This window comes from Fulmarus glacialis, unplaced genomic scaffold (assembly GCF_000690835.1).
Source record: "Fulmarus glacialis isolate BGI_N327 unplaced genomic scaffold, ASM69083v1 scaffold17290, whole genome shotgun sequence".
NCBI lineage: Eukaryota > Metazoa > Chordata > Aves > Procellariiformes > Procellariidae > Fulmarus > Fulmarus glacialis.
The window spans coordinates 30460-55878 of NW_009185996.1; the positions used below are offsets into that span (position 1 = coordinate 30460).

Here is a 25419-nt window from a genome sequence, read left to right on the forward strand (position 1 = left end):
TAAAGTGAAGTTTTATTTGGGGATTTACCCATGAATACTCAGATCAATTATACTTTGTTACAAGAACCACATACTCAAATAATAGCTGGGAATTTATGACATGAAAACACAGAATGGTCTCTGTGTTTTTAACTCAGATAAAAAAAACACTTTTCCTCTCACCGGTTGTTGCTCTGACTGTAGAAATGGTTTCCTGCTCTTCCCAGGAGCCTGCCTGTGCCAGGAGCCAAAAAACTCCCTGCAGCACCATTGCCATGGCAGAGCTCAGCCCGTGCATGCCAAGGCTTGGATCCTTCCTCTCGTGCTGGGCCAGGGAGGTGCTCCCGTCTGCTCCCTACTTATGCCTCCTTTCACAGATTCTGTGTGTGACCGGGATCCTGAAGTCAGGAAGAGTTTCCCATGCTCTCCTTCATGGCTGGGCAGTACAAACCTAACAGTGAAATAGAAAAATGCCATATCTGTTCAGATACATCCCTACAAGGGAAATCCCATGCTCGGTCGCTCCAAAAGCCGATGGGGTTTGACCAGTGCAGCTAAGCCTGGGAACACTGCATGAAAGAGCCACACCATAAAATTGATCCCTGTAGTCATCACCCAGATTGTGCTTTGATATGGTACAAAGAAATGTTCATACTGTTCCTCTCTCCCTGTTTTGTGTCACAGGCTGGCGGGTGGGAGGAATACCCAAATCTTGGAGCAGCTCTCAGCAGAGCTGGCAAACCTGCTCCACCTTCAGCCAGTGCCTATGAGAAGGGGCACTGTTGCACCACTAAGCAAGTTTTTTTGAGGGTTTTTTCATGTGTTGACACTGAGGCTAGGCTTTGCCCTTAGAGGTTTTGTTTTCTCATGAGCAGCTGGACTTTAAACTTCAACATCTCCCGTGTAGCCATTTCCCCCAAGAGCTGCGGGAATGCCGGTGGGCGGCCATTAGGCTCAGCGGGTAACAATGGCAAGGTGCTCTTGGACAGTATTGTTTCTTCTCTCTGCCCTTTTCCTTCAGACAGAGCAGACAGGTATGGCCTTTGTTTTGTTGCGGCTTTAATTCTGATTTGTGGTACTGCTCTTCTAAACACACCAGTAATTTTGTACCTCGTATCATGTTTACTTTGTAGCACAGAGTGACACCACTGAAAACTGCCTGTTCCTTATTTGCCTTACATTTCTCCTGGGTTTTTTTTTCATATAGCTAAGTAAAAACTGCAGTAGGTTACTAAGGCAATGTAATTTTCAATATTACTGTCATTTACACCAGGATGATATTTTGTCTTTTCTTATCATTCTTAAAGAGTGCCCCAGATATTAAAGCGAATTTTGTTTTATATTTCTAGTTGCTGCTGCAATAAAAATAAGTCTTATGAAAGAGGCTGAGATGCATGCTTGTTATAGCTTGAAGAAATTTATGTTTCTGTATTAATCCTCCATGCTTTGTCAATATTAAGGAGGAGCTGGGCAAGGAAGACAAAGATGGTGACCACTTGAGAAGGTCAAAACGCCCCTGGCAGCAGCAGAAGTGCACTGCCAGTTATGCTGGCTACATCGGAACCACGGCACAGCAGAAATGTGCACTGGGATGTCAGATAACACTTTAAAATGCAAAATACAGTCATGAAGCTTTTTCTTTTGTCTTTTTTAATATCACATAAGCCTGTTGCTTATTGGATATCCTTCAAAAGCATAACTATTTGTACGCAGTTTCAGAAGAATTTTGTTATTGCTGTCACTTTTTCCAATTCTAATATTATTGATTATTTCAACCTTTGTGCCCAGTGATGCTGGGCCTCCAATCACTGTATAAAATACAAAAAAACCCCAGTCCCTGCCCCAACAGGTTTACTTTCCAAGCACAGGAGAACTGACAAACGCACGCTGACACACACAGCCACGTAAATGTGCTAAATGTCGAAGGCAACAGGCTCCAGCACCACACCAGCCATCCGGCTGGCAGGCAATTTTTGTGGCGGGCATCATTGCAAAGAGGAGGTTTAAGATCTGATAACTCTCATGTCTTTGATCTCTCCCCCTCTTTACTCAAACCAAAAAGATTATGGTGTCTTCCACATAAAGGATGGTATATGATATAGCCCTCGTAACTCTGAGCATTGCTGAGGGGTAGCTTTTATTTATTCTCCTTAAGGGAGATTTGATTGAGAACTCAGCCATGTCACAGTTTTGCTTCTCAGCAAAAAAATCCCCGTGAACTAAGACTGAAGGGCATCAGTTTGGATCCATCATCATAAATTAATACACATGATTTTCACTTCTACTGATGAGTCTGAAAGCCCCATGCAGTCTTACAAAATAGCCTCTGCCTTTATGATAATACTTTTCCCCTCTCCCTGGCCGTGCCACAGCAACACTGCCCTGCGTGTCTGGTGCAGGAACGAAATGTGTCAGGAAGGGCTTCAAATTCCCTCTGCTTGGGAACAAGTCAGGCTCTCCCCAAAAGAAAAAGGTTGTGACTCCCCAGCTGAGTATGGGCTAAGAAAGTAGGGCTCTTTCAGTATGTAAGTTTAATGTGGCTGAAACCCTGAATCAGCCAAAAGATTTCTCTTCATGATTTAAATTGGCTGCTTAACAAGATCTTTGAAAAAAATGGAAAAAAAATGGTGAAAATAGGTAAGGAAATGAATCTAAGTACTGATGTTAGCATTTTGTCATACAACGTTTCAGTGTTTATATCAGCTGATGATGCAAACAAAGTTATCAAGAGACAGAGGCGTGCCAGTTCCTTACTTTTGGAGGAGGTCCTCCAAGGCAGCTTGGAAAGGGAATGCCTTGAAGAGAGATGTACGCGTGAAGAAGCAAGAGAAGTATTTGAAAACGATGAAATGCTCGTAAGTATTTTGTTTACCTGCGTGCATATTACAAATTACTGCCTTGGTCCTTTACTATCAAATTCAGCCCCGCAGCCTGCTTCATTTGTTCGGGTTTCTCTCCACGTGAAATCTTTGCGTTTTGCACCTCAGCAGGTAGAAAGCAGGTGTCCTCAGTGGTCAAAATGGAAATGCAGAGGTCAGCTCTGACACTTTTAAAGTCCCCTCCTGAAAATGATGTGTCCTTCACCTTATGTTGTGAAAGTATATGGCTGTTGTCCCATCCTGACCACACACAGAGAAATACAGCTTCAGCATCCCTTAGGGTGGGCAAAGGGATGTTGGGATGGAGGGAAGCAACACACCAGCAGGTAGTGGGACCTATAGAAAGAGGCCGCAAGTCCCCGTGTACAAGAGGCCCTCCTGACACGTACAGCCGGACGCTGCGCTCTGTAACGGGAATCTGGCCGGAGATTGTGTTTGCAGGGAAAGCAGAGGGAACAGCCATCGGCGGCCCCGGTGCTTTGGGGAATGTTGACGAGGGGGAGGTACGGGGAGTGGGGAGAGGTGTCCCCCCGGGGAAAGCAGCGGCAGGGCCGGCTGCAGTACCCAGGGAAAAGCGGGGCACATGAAGGTGGTGCCCAGTGTCAGTGACCTGCAGCTCCGCTTTCTGCTGTCCCCTCTGCCTCCAGCAGCACCTGCCGGGGACAAGGGGGATGGGATGGGATTGGATGGGATGGGATGGGACGGGGTCACTTCCCAGGCTGTTGCATGCCAGAGAGACAATGGCCGGCCAGTTTTTCCAGGAAGCCGTATTGCTAAAGGATTCAGCTGCTTCTCTCTTGCCTGCAAAGTGTTTCTTTTCCTTTATAGCTTTTTAAGAAACAATAAAGCGAGCAGGGTGCAAACCCCCTCCCAGCTCATTCAAATTTTGCTGGCAGGGCAGAATTTGCAGTCATGCAACTGTGTAAATGTTAAACCATAGTATATATTATCTCATATGTTTTTGTTTTACCAAAATATTTATGGAAGATTATATTATTTGAGAATTAAAATCTAATTTCCTTTTTTTTTTTTTCCAGAAAATGTTTTGGGATGCCTACTATGGTAAGCTGGCCTCTTGATTTCTCTCCTTCATAGCAGTGTCACACTATGAACATTATGATTCAGTCCAATGCTGGTTTTCTGAGTGTTTTTAGCAGTTTATTCTGCAAGGAACACCCAGTCACTATTTGTCATGTCTGTAGTAAAGCAGGAGGAGAAGTCTTGATGTGAAAGGATTAAAAGTCATAAATAAGAAAAAACATTTAAGACTGCAAAGTGAATAAACGTTGAAGGTGAGTAGATGTTATCACAGTAAATTCATTTTCCTGAACTTAAGGTTGTACTGAAACAACCTGGGACCTGAGAAAATCTGCTTTGCTGATGCAATAGAGCAGCACAGCTTTACCAGCAAAACCTCCCAAATACAAACCTAGCACTTAAACCTGAGTGAGATAAATAGGTATTAAAAGCCACTGGGCTGTCTGCAAACTCTGGAAGCTGGCACTGCATCATCCCTTTGCAGCTGTCAAGGCAAGAAACAAATCCGTAAAAGCTGAAGGGCTGATGTAACTAGATGCCTCCTGAACAAGGAGCCTGGGGCACCAGCTTATGGTGACAGTGCCTTATTCCCTCCCTCTTTTTCTGCATGCCTCGTCCTAAGATTTTCTCTTGTTTTTTACTTAGCTTTTTAAAATTTCCAATCTTAGGTTTAGAAAATGAATAACGAGGCGGCAGAACCAGCAGTTAGTATTAATTTTCTGCACAAGCCACTACTAAAACACTGAATCCAGGGAACTGTGACATAGAAGAATCCCATCAGTGATATAAATGTTATGAAGAATGATGCTAAATATCTGGCCTTTCAATACTTTTATGAGGGTGGGATTAACTTCTCTTAATTTCAGTCATTGGGTGTTTGTACTAAGCATGTCATGCAGGCTTCCTCTCTAGTCTATGAAGAGAGAAAGGCAACTGGTTGAGAACGGTCCATCCAAACAAGCTTAGCCACAATCAGGATGCATTACTGGCTCCGGCCTCAGGGGTGGCTTCCTTGCTGTGATTAAAGACCATTATGTCCTGTCTTCTTCCTGCAGAATAGCAGTGTGTGTTTCCTTCTTTGTGGTATCTTTTCTAACGTTTTGAAGAGCGTTGCCATGCATCTCCATGGCTTCTTTTTTCCTCACTAAACAAACCCATTTTTTCATCCTGTCTTCCAAAAATCTCATTTTATAGACCTCTGTATCTGTGTTGCTTTCCTTCCATAGTCCAGGGTACAGTGGGTAAATCCGCCTTGTGAATAAAAGAGGGCTGGGGAGAAAGGCTGAGCACCCACCTGACTGCTGGCTCACCCTTTTGCTCTGTTTTGTACTGCTCCACCTTGGTCTCTTCAAGTCAAAGCTGATGTAGCGGCATCTTGCTCTAGCGTGGATGTGTGCTGTAAGGGCACTAGGACTGAGGTCATACTTGTCCCTGACCCTGTTTTATTAACAGTATAAACTTAGCTACTGATAACCTTTCTTTAAACATCATTTTCCATACAGTTTTGTGCCATGCCTTATAGTAGTCTGTGTTTTCCTAGCTCACTTAACGACAATGTCATCTGAGACATTTCTATTCTACGATGTTCACTGATTCCCCACTAGGTCCCTTATCCTATAATACAATCAGATTTAATTGGTTTGGATTATTTGATCTTGAAAAAGGCATGTTGGTTGTTACTCACCACCTTCTTATTTTGCTGGGTGCTTACAAAGAGTTTAACCATTCCAGTAGCTTTCCAGTAGCAGAAATCACGCTGATTTCTCTGTAATTCCTTGAATCTTCTCTTTCCTCCCTTAATAAAGCTAGGCACTAGGTTTACTTTTTTCCCAGTCTTTCAGAACCTCACCTGACCCCAGACATTTTTTGAGACCTCCTTACCTATATTTGAGCATGCATGTCAGAGGCTTGAAACCATCTAACTTGCTTCAGGCTGTAGGTGAAGCCCTTCCCTAACTCCAGCTACCCACCATTGCTGCTGGAGGTCCTCACTCCTCAACTCCATCTTCTCAGCTGTGCTGATGAGACCCCCCTAACCCATGTAAAAACCCTCCAAGGAGACCTAAATTGTGCTGGGGTATGCTGATGGCATCTGACTGCAGGTGGGCTGAAGGTGGTAACTGCTTTAAGCCAGAATTTTAGTACGTCTAAAGCTAAAAGATACATGTGCCCATAGCCCGAGCAGATGGCGGTTGGGTTTTTTTTCCCCAGTATCAGGCGGAGTTTTCCCCTTTCCATCTCTGATATCAATTACAGCAGCCCACTGACTGAAGTTAACCTCTCTGATGAAGTTTTACATTTCAGAAAGGTTGGAGAGCATGTCCTGGGTTAGGCTTGTCTGGCTTGCTCCCCGATCGCTTATGTCTACAATAAGCAGTTATTTGGAGAACATTTCCAAACTGGTTTGGAGTGTTTCCAGTGGGCAGCTTAAAGGGAAACTGGCAGCTCTGCCTGGTGCTTCACCTGTAGTGAGGCATCCTCTGGTTTCAATGTTCGGTTCATCAGAAAGATAAAGCTTGTGAGTGTCCAAGCTGCTGTATAGTAATTGTATAGATTTGTAAAAGCCAGATTTCCTCCTAGTTTGATGTTTAATTTTGATGCCAGTTTTTTTTATCCATATATGCACATAATTGTTTTTTTATCCATATGCACATCAACCTAACATGGGAGACCTAAAACACCAGTCGCATATTACATTCGTAACGAGCACATGAACTGTAAGTCAGTGCTTTTCCCTGAAGCAGAGCATCCCTCCTCCAAAAGTGGGCTCTGCCTCTGGGCACATCCCGGCCTCCGTGCCAGGGGCTGCGGGAGCGCCTCTGGGAGCAGAGACTTGGGCTAAAATTACTTCTGAGGAGCTAAAATTACTCCTGAGGAGCAGTTCGGTGAGATGTAGCCCATTTCCTTCCAAATTGCTTTTGGCAATGCTTCTCCGAGCGGCTCGCGTGCCGGGAAGAGGGCTGCGTAATTCGGGTCAGGGGTGGTGGTGACTCGTCCCTCTCTTGCGGCGTTTCTGCAGGCGGCAGGAGGTGCTCGTCGAGCCCCAGGGGGGGGTGGCTGCCCGAGCCCCTGCCAGCACAACGGCGTGTGCGAGGACAGCATTCGCGGCTACACCTGCACCTGCGCCGAGGGCTACGAGGGAGAGAACTGTGCTTTCGGTAAGGCATCGCCCTCTCTTCTGAGAAGCCCTATCTCCTCCTGTCATACGGGGACCCCGGGAAACCATACACTCTCCCATTACAGCCAGTTATCAATTTTTATGTTAAAACACGCAGTTCTTGGCAGAGCAGCGAGGACAGCATTCGCGGCTACACCTGCACCTGCGCCGAGGGCTACGAGGGAGAGAACTGTGCTTTCGGTAAGGCATCGCCCTCTCTTCTGAGAAGCCCTATCTCCTCCTGTCATACGGGGACCCCGGGAAACCATACACTCTCCCATTACAGCCAGTTATCAATTTTTATGTTAAAACACGCAGTTCTTGGCAGAGCAGGGGTGATTTGTGCTGCCTGTCTACCGGCATCCCAAGATTACGCAGGCTGCCTCTTCCCCTGGATCCTTCCTTCTCTGGGGATGCAGCAAAAGGGCTGAAGCAAGTCCCCCTCACAGGTGGGCTCCAAAGGCAGCCCTGGCCACTGCCACCCACGCTCCCCGGCTGCTTGTCCTGCCGCGGTCCCAGGCGGCCCGTGGCCTGAAGAACCAGGGCCGTAGTGCCACGGTGGCTTCCCAGCCACCCCGGTGCCTCCGAGGCCTCACGCGCCCACAAGACAGTCCCTCAGGACAGAGGGACTCCAGAAAACAAACGGTTTTCAGCGGAAGTGTAAAAGGCATAAAGCAAAACGGACACTTTCTGGCACGTAAAACACCCTGGGCCGGACCCTACATTTTTACATCTGCCAGGTTCTACTTTCCAGCCCTTACATCAGTCTTTCAGCAGGCTCAGAGGTCCCCTGGGGTGGGAGACGCCCCGGCTGCCGCAAGGCAGGGTCATTTTCTGTATAAGGGGTGTGACTGGACAGAGACAAACCAGCTTCTTGGGGAGCACAGAAAGTAACACAGCTTGGACCAGCACTGGGAACTGGATTTGCTCAGCATGAGCCTTAAGAGAGCAACTTTATGTGGGTGTTTTTGCTACTTCTCCATCTGTGAGCTAGATCCACCATCAAACGGCTGCTCCTCCTGTTACTTTACGCTGAAGCTTAAGTGTTTGCTTAGCTATGGAAAATTGACTGAGCATGTTTCAAAGGTGATTAATACTCCCTTTCTTTTTGCTTGTCTTTGGTAGCTGTCAATTGCAATTTTCTTAGCATAAGCATGAGAAATAGGAGCTTTGCATTTGTTTTTGCTGAAAAGCAGAAAGCTTTAGCCTTTTTCTTCCTCAAGAAATACCTGCCTTCTTAACATGTGCAGCAGTCCCCCACAGTGCAGACACTTAGTGTTTCATTTAAAAGACAAGAAAACCCATGGCATCCTTCCATGGGTTCACATGGAAGGCCTAGTTTGACCCTTGGCTACTAACGCTCCCCAAAACTCAGAGGTGCAGGCAGTCTGGTGCAGGGAGGTGCTGGGTGAGCACAGTTTGCAACGACTCTGTGGAAGCTGCAGAGACTCAGCTGTCTCCAACTTTGCTTAACAAGACAAAAAACAATGTGGTGGGAAATACTACCAAGTCAGAGTCCCTACCCACCTCCACATAAAGCGAGTAAACATAAAATGCGCTGAAGAGTTCCCAATGCTTTTCCTCTGTTTGTTTTGTTTAGCTAAAAATGAATGTCGCCACCAAGCAAAAGAAGGATGTCACCACTTCTGCTACCCGGGAAGTAATTCCTACCATTGTTCCTGTGCTGATGGCTATGAGCTCGGGAAGGACAAAAAACAGTGCATCGCGTTAGGTAGGTGTGAGCATGGAAGTACAGGGGGCACACGTTCAGAGCTGGGGTGGGCAGGCCACCATCTGATATGCAGGTGGGATCAGCCTGCTTGGAGACTCAAGTGATGAGAATATTACTGACCTTCTAGACTGGGCAGAAAAAGGAGGAATCTAGGGACCACCACCCAAGATGACAGAGCAGTCGTAAAAGAAGCAATATTTGATCTGAACATTTAAACATGGGTTTGCAGAGAGGCCTTGCATCATCCTAAATATCATTCACTGGGCCAGGTTTTCCACTCCTATGCTCGGTAAAGAGTAACTCCACTGAAGACCTGTCTGTTTGGGAATGAGGTTCAATTGGTTTTGATCAGGCACCAGATAGTCTGATAAATGAAGGGCAACATTTGCTGCTGTGTTAATTAGTTTGAAGCAGTAGCCCTCTTTATTTTTTCAATCTCATACTAGATACCTCAATCAATCTCATCCCCTTATAAACTAGGTCTACTAAAAACACGGTAATATACTTAGGCCCTTGTCTATATTAGCAAGTATGGCAGCCATGTAAGAGTTGAGCTGTAGAGCCACGCTTTTGGTGATGAAGGCTTGATGTCCATACTCAATGCACATTTCAGGTGGGCTTTACTTCAGACTAGCTCTAGTTTGGTCCTGTGGACTAAGCACCCATTAGCTACGGGAGTATGTTAAGTGCACTCCTGGAGGGCGTCCTCTGGTTTAGCTTCACCTGAACAGAATCCAGTTTGTGTGACCCAAGACCATGCCACAAGGTGAACAAAAAGTGTGATAAATGCAGATAACTGAGGGATCTACTTGAAAAGCACACTTGCTGTCTGAACCAGAACACAACGGCATGCGCATCTCTAGAGTGACGGCTTTAACAAGGAAAACCCAGGATTACCTTGTCCTGATCGGGCCACAGCTACCAGGTACTTGGTGCAATTCAGATACAGGATACAAAGATGAAGAAGCAAGCTGCGGCGATGGTGGGCTGGTGGGATGGGAAGCCTCATTTCATTAGTTACAGACACAACGAAATCTGGTCACCACAAGACTAACGCAATGACCCAAAACGTTCAGCGCCATCACTAAACTATTAGACTACAGATGCCAAGCGAATTACTCCAGCTCTCACCAGCTGAGATATTGTCCTTTTCCTTGGTGCAAAAAACAAACCCCAAAGTCAAGGTAAAAGCAATAAGGTATTTGCAGGTATTAGTTGTCTTGAAATGATACAGCATGAGGTTTTGATTTTTTTTAATTCATTTGCTAGATCAATGTGCATGTGGGAAACTTCAAGACAGTGATAATCTGATGAGTGAAACCAGGAAGAAACGTGACGAGCAATTTCCTTGGCAGGTATTTCTACCAATTCACGAAACCTATCACTCAACCTCACATGGACAGTGCTATCTATCATCTTTTTGCATTTTCTTAGGTCCTGCTGCTCAACTCAGAAGGGAAGGGCTTCTGTGGAGGAGTGCTGCTAAAAAGTAATTTTGTATTGACTACAGCAGAGTGTGCCCTTCTGCACAGCCATTTTGAAATCAGGGTTGGTACTGGTAGGTGCTCAAACATGTTTTCTCTTGTTGTAGCACATTTTAGTATACAAGCTAATTTTAAAAAAGCTTACTAAAACTTCTGCTGCACAAAAATATTGTTAAAGGAAACAAATCTGCTGTCATCTCATTTAAGCATCTCAGTTAAGTATCTTGAGCTAGAACTACAGCTGTCCCACACCCCTCTACAAGGCAAGCGGAGACACAACTACCTCTCAAACACAATTCACAACTCAGCACCTATGGATAAGCTAAACCAGGTGGATTTAGAGGTGGCTTCCCCCCCGCCAAGGAAAAAAATTGTTTCATGCCAAAATTTACTTCTCTTGTTGGGTATTTGTCCTTCCCTCTGAAATTATGCATGCTGCTACACAGCATTAAAAAGCTGTCAAGATACCATTCCTAGCCTACCTTTACTACAGCTGTTTCAAGAGCGAGCGCCTTTAGTTTCTCTACTGCACGTATTTCTCAGCATGACTAGGCAGCTGTTGTCAGTTTGCATGCAGTTTTCAGGTCTCTGATAAATTATTCCTAAAAGCAGTGAAATGTCATTGCTTCACAGGGCATAATGGAACCAGTGGAACTGAGAAGATAATGCAAGTTAACGAGAAACACATACACATCCGGTATGATGAAGACACTGGTGAGAACAACATTGCATTACTACAACTCCAAGAGCACGTTGAGTGCAACAACCACCAGCTTCCTGTATGCATCCCTGAAAGAGACTTTGCAGAACACATTTTAATTCCAAAATTGGCTGGTACAGTCAGTGGCTGGAGAATGGAAGGTGATGAACTTCAAGGTGACAAGTAAGTGCGTAAAACAAATACTCAACATAAGCCTCACAAACAGGCAGTTCTGTGGACACCTCCAGGAGGCCGTGGACAAACGACTGGCTGGAGGAAGCTTTTCAGCTACCGAGTATAAGGGCACTTGGTTTCTGACTGGTATCTTGGGATCTTGGCCACTAGAAGACACTGACTGGGAAACATTTCTATTCACTAACACCGCGAGGTATATGATATGGTTTAAACAAAAAATGAAGTAAGACACAAACACAACCAACCCTCCAGCACCAAACCCTTACCAATCACTGCAAGGAAACATTTGGATGCAGCCAGTACACCCATTTGACTCTCTATCACAATTTGCAGCAATGGAAGTTGCAACAATGATACGTATATAACTCCAATTCATACAGAAAAGCCTGTTTGTCTTTCCTTCTTCTGTTGACACACAGTACTATGAAAGTCATGACGCGGTAAATCTAGTTATTTTACTAAAAACTGCATGAACTTTAAGTTTCCTAGTACTGTTCATCCTAAAACTCAAAAAGCATTGATGTTTTTCTGGGATTTTAAATGTTGCTAGAAGGAAATGAGTCTTTTTAATTCTTGTTATCCTGAGGTTTGATTCAGCAAATTCATATTCTTATTTCAGCATCCATACAAGTAAAACTTACGAAGACCAGGGGAACTCCAAGCCTATAAATGCCTATGTTGATGTAAGGCTTGACACTCTCATCACACTAAAAAAATGCTTCCCCTCATATATGGTACCTGGCTTTTCCCTTATGAATCATGTCCACATCAGTTAGTGGGTAAAATAAAACCCAACTCTCAAAGAGGGGAAAAAAGTGTTTTATTTCCTTTAAAAATAATTTAAAACCCCCAAAACTACCATCCCATCACTATGGACAAAGTTACATTGTACCATCCTCAAACAAACAAACAAAACCCCCATGGTAGTGACGCTTAAAATAATGGATCCAGTAGCAGTGTCTTCCCCAGGAGCAGAATAAAACAGAGTATGGATAAGTTACTTAGATAAGCTTTTGTTCATCATAACAAAAACGAAACAAAGTACTACCAGTATTAAAAAACCCCCAAACCCTTCTGTGGGCATCTACAGACAAAAATCACACATTTACTTGAACCCATAAGTATCACTGACACAGTAAAGCTTTTAGTGTCAAGCACTTCTCTAGTTTTTAGTGAAGGCTTGAAGAGAGTATTTAATACCAGCAAGATTATTGAAGAGACGTAAAAAAAAAAGGAAACCATGAAAGAAAACATCATTTCCACTCTGAAGAATGGATTAACACAAGTAACAAAGGATGGTACTTCTCCTCTCCGAAAGATAACTGCAGAAATAGTAACACAAAGTACTTCATAAAAGCTGTAAGTAGTTTGGAAGGAATTTGGAATGCTTTGCTTTATTTCCTCATGAAATACTTTGAATGATCTAGAAAGCCTGTGGAAACTATCACTGAAAAGTTAGCATTTCATTCCAACGCACTTTGTAACACTGGCAGCCTTGGTCATTCTGGGAAAGGAGCCACAAACAGTTCCTGGTATTCCAGTCCTGGACATGAACCAGGTCATTTACAGTGTTCTCAGGGCAAATAGGAGCAGCTCCACTGAGCAAGCTGAGTATCTGAAAAGTACCTGCGTGGGTAAGACGCAATACTCAACACACTGTTGACAGCGGAGGAAAGGGGTTCTGCTTACTGACCACAAGCTTTTGATGCTGATGAGATATATAGCCTTTAATGTGACCCTGGCAGAAGGAGAGAAAGACAGCGTTAGTACTGGAAGCTGGTAACACAATGCCTATAACCTCAGCTGTCTTCAGACTACATCAAGCAAAGCTGTGTGTGTATACTCAATCACCACTGCACTACTGTACTTAGTATCTGTAAGGATCCAATTTATCTAAGTGGGTCAACTCACAGAGTAAGCAGGAAGTTGGAACCATAACCATGTTTGCGTCCTAACGGTGCTGTCAGACTGAGGGCCTGTTGCCAGGGCCCCCTAGGGGTCTGCTTACATTTCTTTGAAGAGACAAAGCTCTACAGAACGTTTCTAAATTTACTCTTGCTCAGTTTAAAATGAGGATTTTAATTAATCACTATTCCAAACCTAATAAACTAGATGACATAGTACTTCCTTTTCAGACAGGTAGTGTTCTAACACTGAAAGAAATCTTATCACCTTATCATCTAATCTAGTCATCTAATCCCACCCTCTGTGGGAGACCACAGCAAATAATCTGTTTTAGAAACAGAGAAGTGGTTCATTTTCTTGCTGGCACTGCAATGCTGCTCCAAAACCTCCAATTTATTAGAAATCTCTTGATTTCAAGCCTTTATCTGTTTATGAGTAGTTGAGATCCATTTAGAGTAAAACACAAAATGTGAAACAAAACCAAAGAAATCTGGTTTTAATTTTTTCTAATGTTAGAATGTCAAGAGTCTCCTACTTCAAATGCAGAACCCTTTTGGTCCCAGTTACAATTTTTATATTTTAAAATCAGTATTTATGCATATATAGAAACATCAGTACTGGATCTGTAATGTAGAATTCAACTTCAGTTTTAACTGATTCCTGCAGAAGAGGCAGGAACAAGAGGAACTCTTCAGGGCAAACATTTCACTTCGGGCACAAGTGAATCAACTTTTTTACACAAGAAAACCTGGAATTACTGATATGTTCTTTGTAATAAACTTTTATTTATCGTCTACCTAATTTTTTTTTTATTCTCTATCTAATATTTTTTACTGTCTGAAGTCTGGAAGGATCAAACAACAAGTGATCAGTACATACCATGTATATAAGGTTAGCTAAAATGCATTGGACTTCATCAATATCAACATCGTCTACTTGCATGAATTTCAGGGCAAAGAGAAAGGCATCTAGAGATAACTGATGGGTTTTCAGTAGTAAATATCTGAAAGAAACAACAGAAAAAAATCTGTTATTGAGAAACAATCACTTAAAAATTCTGGTTCTTAGAAAAATGGCCTTTCTAGAATAAATTCACTTTAACAGGAATTCAGCGCTCTCAGAGAGAACTAAGGAACATACACATCTCCATCTCAATCCTAGGTGAAACCATATTAAATCTGCTTTTGCAAAAATGTAGTTTTTGTTACGCTTACACTTTCTTAAAGAGATTTCTGTACGTGATGATTTTCAGCTTCTCAAGGATAAGAAAGATTCCACATCGAATAAAGAAGGTCTCATGCTTTGTCAATGCGTCATTCAGTAGGAGAAGATTGCCTTCACTACAAGGATGAAGAAATGAAAACATGAGAAGGTCTCACCCAAACCGGCAAAGAAATTGTCTGACTTGGTAGGAATATCCCTCCCCTGCCTTCCTCAATCATCCCAAATAAATACCTTTTACTTAACACTTTTTGAGTTAACACACAACGCAATAAAATAATCATCATACCTCACAGCCTTTGTTACTTCAGCAAACTGCATAAGGTCATACTTTTTTAAGAGCTGAACTGTTGGCATATGGCCCTGAAAAATAAATGGTTGCCAAGTTTTCCAGGATAAAGTCAAACGCATTTTAAATGTAATCTAGAAAGCTATAATAAAATTTGCTAGAGAAAAAGACAAATGTTTAACCACTCTTTTTTTTTTTCCTACAGAACAAGCAGTGAATAAAAGTATTTGTAAGACAACTCCCTTGGCCCCGCCAAACACCTTGTAGCTCAACTCATGATAACTACCTATTTATCATGGTTTAGGGAGTCTCTTAATATTTCTTAATGTTGGGGAACAGTTATCAAACTTGTAAAACCAAGATCCTGTGACATGAGGCCTAGGCAGATCCAAATTTTATGTCATGGCTGTATGATCTAATCTGCAAACAGAAGAATCGTGGGAATCCCAAGCATTACTAATAATACAAACAGCGCTTCAGCACTGTCAAGTGCTAACTCAGTCTGTACCAGATTTTTTCTTCACTATGCCTCCATGCGGCAATAAAAATGTCCTCTCAAAAAACAAAAAAAAAAAAAGAGAGAGAAAGTTTAAATTTAAAGAAACAAAATAAATTCTCATTGCTAGATCAGGTAAGACTGAGCCACCTGCACTATCAAAAGGAAACTTGGGTTTTTCCCCCTGCACAGCAGAGATCAGATTGCACATTGACTTGGGTCAGACTTTAAATTTAGTTACAATCATGCTATGCTGTTGGTAACTCCTTTCCTGGTTGGAGGATTAGCTGAGAGCAGAACTCAGCTGCATGGTTACTGAGAGCCGCTAGGAATAAAAAAAGCCATCCAAGCTATTTTAGTACAGTTTAAGGTTAGTGTTAATGTTTGGGCTCTGATTAAAAAAAGCAACTGTAAAAACAATGACCTTTATCTAGTTTCTTTAGTGCCTCTCGTACACTAGAACTGCTCCAGAAAAGCCACAGTAATTCTAGGCACTAACAGACCCACCAGTTTAAGGTACCTACTCAAGACTGGGACAAAGTTTTTAGGAAGACTGTTAGTTTTCCTTTATCAACCCTACCATTGATTGATCTGAAAACAACCAGTAAGAAAGTCAATAAATAAAAAATTAAAAACAGAAGCCAATTATCATACCCACTACGCTTCTCCTTTACCCACTTGACACTGCAAGGGTCTGGAAAGGGAACACTGATTGGAAAAGGGAGGATGGTCATAAACAGGTTGGGGCAAAGGTGAAAGATAGCAACTCACAGAAGCAGGTGGTAACAACATTCTCCATGGGTAACTTTGGTAATAGGGCCAGGAACAGGAAACTCTAAAATCTAGTTCTTGTCCCCTCAGTTACACTGAATTAATTGTTAGCATAATCCCACTAACTCAGGGATACACAAATGCCAGCACAGCGCATGGGAAAGGACAGGAACAAGCAGCAGAGATGTGCTTAATTCTTTTAATAGAAAGCTGAAATGATCAAATAGTAACTAGTCTTCATTGATTTGTTCAAAACCAAAATGCTTTACTTCATGACCCTTCTGACATGCCTATAATGGGCAAATGTACAAAGCGCAAATAGAAAACCCAGAGAGGAATCCTTTCTCTCCTGTGGCAAACCCCCCTCAACAGCCTTCAGCCATCTGTTTGCACACCCCGCTTCCCTTCACCAGGTGAAAGAAGCAGAACAGATTTGTACTAGTGAAACCACACATTCCCTGGCCCATCTGTGCAGCTGATCACCAGACAGGCACTCTGCTACATGACTTATGTTAAGTGCTTCTCCAAAGAACTCTAAGTTATCTCTACTACAGAAGTAACCTCAGGTTGCACCTTTAGGAGGGGTGGGAGGAAGGTAGGGGAAAAGGAGGGTGGGGTTTTTGTTTGTTCCCCCCCCCGGCTCCTTTCTCCTTTCCTGTGTTGGTATAAATGACAATTTAAGGTTTTTTGTCTTCACACAACAAAGTGTGCATATGCTGGCTCTTATGGGGGTCAGGCACAGATAACCTCTGAATTCCAATAAGGGAAAACCAAGAACAATATTGAGCATCAGTTTGGTTATCTGCCCCCAGAAAATTATTTAGAAGAGTAACATCTACTCACCAACAACATTTTTACTGGCAGCAGATAGATCAAAATCATTCTTTTGTTCTTCTGGCTTGAGCGGTGACAGTGCTCAAAGGCAAATGACAGATACTCTTCAGCTGCAGACATAAATAAAAGTGCTAGTAACATGAGTCAACAACAAAAATGGATTAAAATTGTAACCCAAATTCTGTGCTCAATGTCCATCTCTAGCTTGAACACATGATATTTGAAATTATATAAAAAAGAATCACACCAATCAAAACACATTAAGAAAAATGCTGTAAGAATTATTGGAGATTCACACAAAATACAAAGTATTACCAGAAAAATAAGTCCTCCTTTCGAAAGTCAAAGAAAACATCAAGGTCTAGATGTCAGAGGTAACAGTTACAAGAAATATTGGAATTTTCAGCTCATTTCAGTAATATTGTTGTGCTACTATTACAGGAGAGGAGAATCTCAAGAAGTGCTGATGAAACAGAACTCTATTTTCTAAATTCACAGATTAGGTTCTTCAGAGGATCTAAGCTGCCTGCGACGCACACATCTGCTGAGCTGCAGAAACGTGCCAGTGAGATCACACAGCATGACAACATGAAAATCTCTCATCAGTTTTCACCGGGAAAGAAAAATTAGAAGAAGAGTTTAGAATGACAAAACTGACTCCAGAATATATTTTGGTCAGGGGCTTAGGTTAGCGATGAAAGTTGTACACCTTAGCTCTAGAAGTATTTCTATTAGTGAATAAGAAATCTCAGAAATGCGGTTTCTACATTTTCCAAAATCAATGCACTGAGAAACTAATTCTACAGTACAGTTTGCTGAAGATTTCCTACATGACATACAGCAGCTTGAAGAGGACAAGAGAGTCGCAAAGCCTCCTTTGTGAAACCTTTTACAAACCCATTGTTTTGGATGCTCATACATTTTATGTATGTGTATACACACAATGCATAAGACTACAGAGAACTTCACTGACACAAATATTTTAAAACTGGGCATATGCTACAATTAGAAGTGTCATGTAATCTCATCTCTGATCTGACTCAGCCTGTGGGCCTTGGATCTTTCAGCATGACTTTTCCTTTGATCAGTGCAAACACAACTACACCTTTTACACACATTTTGAGTCACACACACACACGACATCAGCCAGATTTCACACCAAGCAGCAAGACTTTAAATCTGTCTTACTGGCACACAGTACCTTGCTTAAAGTCACTGTCAAACATGGCTTTGCGTCCAACATAGTATCTGTATGTAACTCGCTGTGCCATACTATATTCATCCTTCAGATTTGAGCTGTCAATTGCTCTAATTAAGGGCTTACATAGATGGAGCTTGTTGATCTGTTAAAAAAAAAAAAAATTAATTGCATTTTACTCGGAGAGTGTAGATACATAGTATCATACAAAAAGGGGTTTGACTTAGAATATGAAATGCAAAACACAGCTTACCAGACTTGAACCCTACCTTAAAATAAATTTTAAACAGCTGATTCACGAGAAACAACATGCCCCACTTTTTGGAATCTTCAATGCCTGCTCGACTGTCATAAGAAAAGAAAAAAAGAAAAAAAACCTACTAGTACTGAACACTGTAAGAAAATGACAACTTTGCCCTTTTGGTAAATTCCCTCCATAGATATTTTATGAATTTTTAGGGTAAAAATAGGTGTCTGAAAATAAAAGTCAAGGCCAAACTTCTTCTCTTAAACCATACCAGCACTGTCAAAACAGAACATGTGTTCCCATGTTAAACAGCTTTGCTACATTTCTTCTCAACATAATGAAAAGATGTCATGCAAAATATTATTCATCTGCATCGGGGTCCTCACTCCAGTCTGCAGGTAACACATACATTAGGATAGCAGTTGCTTATAATATTCAAGGTATAAGAAAGATGGAAAAAAAAAGCATTTTCTCCACTTCAGAAGCATTAAAATTGCTAAGACTGGAAACCAAAGAGTCACCTCTTTTCCATCTAACCATAATGAAGCAAACTTCACAACTGAAGAGGGCACAAAAGTGTTAATGATCTTTCCTGAGAACAGGGACATAATCAGTCCCTCCCAACAACATCTGCTAGGAATGTTAAACCTGAAGGGAGGCCTCTCCAGCTGTAGTTACTAGTCAAGAGAGAACAGATTATAAATGAGAGGAAACGAGCCTTAGAAGTGTTTGTTCTTACCTAGATACGGTCTTAGTAAGTGGAAAAATCTTATGTAAAGTTCATTAAGTTCTTAACAATTTAATAGTGCAAGTTCTGTAGAGGATCTTTCACTTACGTGTCACTGGCACAGACTCGAAAACAGCTCATCAGCAGTTCTGCTGCTTTTTCCAACATGTCGCCAACTTTGCTTTTCCCTTTCTTCACTAGCTGTTGATCTGCCTATCATTACACAGCAAGAAACAATGTGTAACTCTACATCCTGGTTCACTGGGTTGTAAACAGTTTAGTTCCTTAATACAGCATTTTATAAAGTCTTCTAACAATATATTTGTCATGCCTGCTATCCCCCAAATCTAAAAGGCAGTCAAGCTCACAGAATAAAAGAAAACACGCGGAGAGGCTCCTGAATGCGTACCAAACCTAAAGCACAGGAGGGCAGTCCTTTGAAAATAGCACTGACCGCTATTACCTTTAGCACTGCTAAACTTAATGCAGCTCTCAGAAACCTAAATTCAGGATCATCTGATAGCTGAATCGGAGCATTAATACTTCAACTCAAGTTTTCAAAGACCAAGAGTATGGCAAAAAAAATGTCTTTTGAACAAAAGCAAACTAAAATGATTCCCCAGTTATGGAGATTGAGTTTTAAAACTTATAATTAAGCTTCTCTCCACAGCCACAAGGGCTGGATTTTATTTCTAAACCATATTCAACATTTTCTAGTAGTAACACACACTGCTAGGACCTGGGATTTTCAGAAGAAATGGAAAACATATGTTACAGCAGCAAGAGAGAAAAAATGAGTTGCCAACACATGGGAAAGATCCATGCACTGATTAATGTAGAACTTAAAGAAGAGTGGGGGAAAAAAATAGCGAGTAGATATTTACTATGTGCTTTCTAAAAAGCTTTATTATAATGCCTGCATTCTTACTAGCTGAAAGGTAAGGAAAAGAAATGGAAATGCATCCTTTGCTGCAGAAGTCTCCTCTGTATCCACATCCTTTGAATATACTAAGGTTAGAAGACAGAGTCCAAACACTTCCAACATGACTGATCCCACTTTCCCCCTTCTTGTGCATCTCAAATGTATGAATTTGCCTCATTCAGACTGAGAATCAAGACTTGTTACAGAACAGGCACACACACACAGAGAAAATATTCTCTGTGAAAGCATGCCAAATGTGGTGTTGTGTGGGTGGGTGGGCACAAGAAAGTGCTGAGGAGACAAATATTGAAAATACTGGATATTGTCAAACTCTAACCTAACTTGAACTCTAGCTTCACTTCTTCAGGTAAAGTGACTAGGAGCAAGATCACAACCCTGCCACTTACCTTAGCCTAGCAGTTCTCACTAGATCCCTACACAAGCTACTTCAATTCACTAGCCTGAGAAAAATAATGTAAATTTGGGGTTTTTTTTGCTTGTCAGCAGTTGCATGGGCTCAGCATGGGCTCCAATGAGCATCACACAGCTGGAAGAGGGGAAAAGAGGCAGAAACTTCCCTCTTCAGATGTGGTAAATGGTTAGATTAGCTCAGTTGTCCGGGATATCTCCACCCTTGTAAAGACTCCACCAAATCCCAAGAATAACACATGGTTATTGCAAATAGTCAGTTGTGCCACCATGCTACTCTATAAAGGCAATACTTAATCACTTCATATGCTCTCAGCAACTGCTGAGAGTTGCGTGCAGGTCCTCAGAACCTCTAGTTCAAGCTGCAAATGGGAGGCGGCAGACTGAGCAACATAGTTTTTCAATAGGACTGGATGAATTTAGTGTGTCAACAAAATCCTAAACAAGGAGTTAAACAGTACTGAGCAAAATTACGCTATGTAATAAAGTCTAAAATATTTCCACCATGGAAACTCCTAACAGATAAAAGGAACAAGGCTGTTAATTAGATCTACTTACATTATTAGCAAAAATTCGAAGATCGAGGGCTACAGCATACATAATAGGTAAAGCCCTGGAAAAGTAAAACATAGTATACTTAGCATGTGCAAATCATGCAATAAGTAAGACATGAGAAACAAGGATTTTTTTTTTTGCTGGTTGGTCACAAAACTAGAAAAGTATATATTAATCTTTAAATAAAGAAGGATGCACTTTTTAAAAGGAAAGGTCTTGAAGATCTCAGCATTTCAGAAGTCCTACACTGGAGGAAGAATTAATTCAGAAACATTTTTTACGGTGGCTTTAATAAAATACCATCTCACCTTGAACAAATTTTTCATGTGTTTACTTACGGACCATTCTACATAATTAAGCTTATATGTTTAGTTTTCACACTTTTGGATCTAAAAACTCAAACCGGCAGCAAAAACAATTAGGCTGCATTTAAGTATCGCTGGGGATAAATAAAAACTATAGGCATAATTTTAGTTTGACTACTATGGTATTATGATAGTGAAAGATGAGAGTCTAGTTTCTAGCAGCTCTCTATGATGTACTCACCAGTTTTCCTCTTTATGTGCCTGAAACGCTCGCAGGAAAGATGTATTGTATTTAGGAGAATTTAAAATGCTATTAAATGAAGCACAGATATAAAAAACAGCAGTTGTATGGTACCACATACCACTACATGAAAGGGCAGAAACCAATAAAGCAGCAAGTAGATGAGGAGTCAGGATGCAAAGACGCAGTAGGGAAGAATGTGAGCCACACGCTCCTTGGTGCGGCAGTAGCCGTGAGAAACATTGGTCACTTAGATAACATAGCAGCTTTATCAGTATCTTGCCCTCCAGCCAAATACAAACTGGGATGTATATTAATCATTTGAGGGTCTCCTATACTCTGTGTGAAATTAATTTTCTAGTTTAGAGGCAAGTGACAGATTCCTTCTTAGTCCTACAGAAAGTTGAAAGAAGAGTGTATCTGGATTTCCTTGCTTAAGAACCTGAATAGCTGAAGTGTATTTGGAAGCAGACCACATTCTATTAGATTTTAAAAGGGGTAAAGACAACTTATTCTACAAGAAGACATACAATTAATCTGAAAGCAATATACAAGATTTATGGAAAAGGATATTGGACGATAACTGTTTGGCATTTGTATGCTTCTATAAAGTCATGGTTTCCAACAGCATAAGTACACCTGTCAAAGAAAAAGTGCATTAGTGCATCAGAAAATATCATACACGTAAGACAAATATTTCTTTTTGCCTTTTTATAGGCATAGAGCTTTACAGTTTATTTAAGAGACACAGAAACATTATTAGAACTGTTCCTAACAAAATGGCACCAGTATTAAAACACAGCACTAAGCCTGATCCTGAGAGAAGAACGGGGGTTTGTTTGTATAATAGGTACAATATCAACTGTAATATGCTAATGCTTACTGAAACTAAGATTAGCATAGATAAAAAAAAATCCAAGACTGTTGAAAGTGAACTAAAGACTATGCTAATGCCAAAATTTTTTCTAAATAAAAGCCTCAAAGAATTACTTAGATCCTAAAGCTGTCTTAAGAGTACTTTTAGGACTAAATTTCCCTTTTAAAAATATTTATTTCCCTTTCTTATTTCACTCTAAATTCTTGTGTAGCTAGTAAATGCAGAGCAAAGGAAACAGCAAGCACCAAAACCAAAGCTGTGTCAATGGCTATACGCAGATGACTGCCAGGTACATGAAGCAAACTTTATGTGGAGCGGAAAGAGGAGGTCTTTATTTCCTGCAGTTCTAGCATTATTTATAAGAGTAATAAATACCAAGTTTTCAGATAAGCCCTTTAAAATAACTAAGTAAACTGAAGGATATCTTTCCCCATCCCTGCTGGATGTCTCACAACTGACTTTACATTCCTGGTCCATCTTTACCTTAAGTGGGCTGCAAACATTTCATCATATGGTGGTTCCAAAACTTGTTGACACTTCTCCTCTGGAGACGGAAGCTAAGTATAGAACAAACCAATGAAACGTTAAAGGAACACCCCATGCACCAGAAACAGAACATCACATGGATATTTTGTCATGGCAGTTTTATGCATGCATGCCTTTGCTATCTATCCGAACCTTAAGTTATATTAATAATCACATCCAGTGGAATTGCTAGTGTGCATTATGTCTCCAGAACCCGATTAGAGCTAGCCTTAACTAAAAGCATCCGAAATGTATATAGCACAAACACTGGACCCTTGCTATCCACTGGTTTTCTCTTTACAGTCATTTCCACTGTACCACGTTACTAACTAATGTAGACATGGCCAGAAGGGACTTGCAAGATGTATCTATCCAGAAGACAATTCAAAGTGGAACACAAAAAGCCATCCAGGAAAAAAAATGGAAATACATAATATCCTTGTGAGAAGAAAAGGGAAACAAACTACAAGGGGATCCTGCTCTGGCCTGTGAAACAGATTTCTGAGGTTTATCTCCAATGGAAAGGAATCCATGTAGACAGCTAGGAAAACTGAAAGCAAAACCAAAGAAAGGTCAAAAATAGATTCTCACCTGTAGCCTTGGGTTTGCAACATGTGGATGTTTAAATGATACCAATTCTGCACAAAATTGTCCATCTCTGCTATCGATGGCTTCTTGTACCTACCAAAGAAAACAGCCACATTAGAGAATAAAACCCAGCCACATGACTACAGAAGCCACCTTCTTGTTACCACTGTTCATCCACATCAATACCAACCCAAATGTGAGTTTTTAAAGGCTTAAAACTGAACGAATCAATATTGTACTTTCAATACACTTGTTTTTCAAAAAGGTATCAGGCAGAAGGTGGGGCACACACTAATGTGTTTTATTCCTTATTTGTAGGATACGAGCAAACAAGAGAATCTCCAAACAACTTACATGGGTTTAGCATCGTAAAACAGCAGTTGTGAACCAGATTTGGTTAAGATTTTTAAAATTCCAGTTGGACTTATGGGCACCAAATATATATATGTGAAGGCATAAACAGCCTTTGAGTATTATTGTTGGCAATGCTGCAGATGGAATTTGTATGTCATGAATCAGGACTTGCAAATATATTTCATATGAACTTAACATTTAATACAAAAAACTACTTCCAAAACACAAAATTAGCTCTCCTTTACTTGAAAAAAACCCACCAATCTCTTAAATAAGAGTTTAAGCAGTTGATTTTCCCTCTTTTGCTGCTTCCCTTGCTATTTTAGACTATGATTTTTCCCATTTGGTATGGGCTTTTCATACAGCAAAAAGATTTTTTTTTTTTCCCCCTCCAATCAGGACACAAAAATATGACAAATAAAGCACAAGCAGCAGGAAAGGAACTCTTGAGAAGTAATATCTAAAACTACTTCCACAACTGAAGAAACTTCCAACTTGATGTCACAATAAGCTGCTCAGGCCGACTATTTTTTACAAGGAGTTATCTTTAGCGGGAAGCAGAATTAAACTGTTCTCCCACATAACAGTAACACAATATAACATTTATAGTCTTGACAGATTTCAAAAGTATTCTATACAGATGCTAGCCTAATATCAGACATTGCCTTTGGAATTATAGCTATGTGTTTTATCCACCTGTCTTTATTTTTAAGCGTTACGCATCCTGCTATCTGTCACTTCCTTACTCATTGCTTTGGATTTCCATCCTCACCTAGTGAGCATCCATTCCATCAGTAAAGTGTCTGAGTTTGACATAGAGGAAAATGTTTTTTTCATAAGAGATAAGCTATTGGTGAGAGATGTGCATAAACTTAAGAAAAAGCAGTTTAAATCCACAGACACCGTGTATATGATATGGAGGGTGGAGACAGAGGATCATGAGGACTGTCAACTGGAGAAGACGCTAACTTTTCAGAGCAGATCACTGTCCTGAGAGATCTCAGCTGCTCCATTTTTGAGACTAAAACCCAAACAATTACTCTCCTTTTGTGCCCTTCACTTGATTGACTTGACTGATCTTGAGTGAAGCAAGTAAGATGATAACAACGATGAAAATATGATGGTTCAGAAAGAAACAGTAAGAGTGGTCACACTAAAAGCTTGACACCGAAAATTCAGTCCAGCTGGTATCCCTGTGACCCTACTCCTGCCTCTCCATCCTCCATGCCATACACAGCGTGTCCTGCATTTCTGTACTTCTTAAATCCCTGTATTTCTTGAATCCCTGAGCTGCATTTGTTATCGCACGTACACACAATCCCATGACATTAGTTCTTATGGATAAATTACTTCACTATCCATTATATCAGTAACCATCACACTTTTCAGAAATTCCAGGTATGCATCCTTGGCACACAGCCGGCATACTTAATACAGACTTACGAAGTATATTTCTTTACCACATCACACATTCTAGGTTGATTTATTTCTTAGACAAGGTAACATATTTCCAGCAAAGGAAAATACATCCACATATTCTAACAGTGCCCACAACTAAAAAAACTTGCTTACTTGCTGCAAATACTGATTTATGGTGATGTGCGCCATTAAAACACAAGAGGCAGGTGTCCCAAATAAAAGGCAGTTGTATCACATTCTGCAAAACGAACAGGAGTTTAAGAGAACAGCAAAGCGACAGCATCTCACGCAGATCCCCTCTTCGCTCTGAGAAAAGGCGGGAGGACTTTATCAAACCTCTCGCTGGTGGGCA

At 41.3% G+C, this 25419-nt stretch overlaps 2 protein-coding genes across 2 annotated transcripts; one reads left to right on the forward strand and one right to left on the reverse strand.

Moving 5' to 3' along the window:
- The first annotated feature begins 946 nt into the window (after positions 1-946).
- On the forward strand, positions 947-11391 carry PROZ (protein Z, vitamin K-dependent plasma glycoprotein). The gene is given in 9 exon segments (XM_009586523.1): positions 947-1013; positions 2671-2834; positions 3896-3920; positions 6944-7054; positions 8654-8785; positions 10055-10140; positions 10220-10343; positions 10903-11149; positions 11151-11391. Coding segments are annotated over 9 exon segments (1197 nt in total).
- A 920-nt stretch (positions 11392-12311) lies between these two features.
- PCID2 (PCI domain containing 2) lies at positions 12312-25281 on the reverse strand. Its single transcript, XM_009586534.1, has 14 exons — positions 25221-25281; positions 23298-23387; positions 22665-22738; positions 21878-21943; positions 21305-21346; positions 20762-20816; positions 18962-19065; positions 18148-18223; positions 17882-18023; positions 16690-16790; positions 14580-14653; positions 14284-14409; positions 13949-14072; positions 12312-12902 (listed from the first exon to the last, which is right to left on the reverse strand). The coding sequence occupies exons 1-14, from the start codon at positions 25254-25256 to the stop codon at positions 12813-12815; spliced, it is 1200 nt and encodes a 399-aa protein (XP_009584829.1). The 5' UTR covers positions 25257-25281; the 3' UTR covers positions 12312-12812.
- Between the last annotated feature and the right edge of the window lie 138 nt (positions 25282-25419).

Coding starts and splice junctions, on each gene's coding strand:
- PCID2 (XM_009586534.1), bottom strand. CDS start 25,256: ATGGCGCACATCACCATAAATCAGTATTTGCAGCAA. Junction 21,347..21,877: donor TGCCAAACAGTTATCGTCCA/ATATCCTTTTCC, acceptor TAAATACAATAC/ATCTTTCCTGCGAGCGTTTC. Junction 14,410..14,579: donor GAAGTAACAAAGGCTGTGAG/GTATGATGATTA, acceptor TCATCCTTGTAG/TGAAGGCAATCTTCTCCTAC.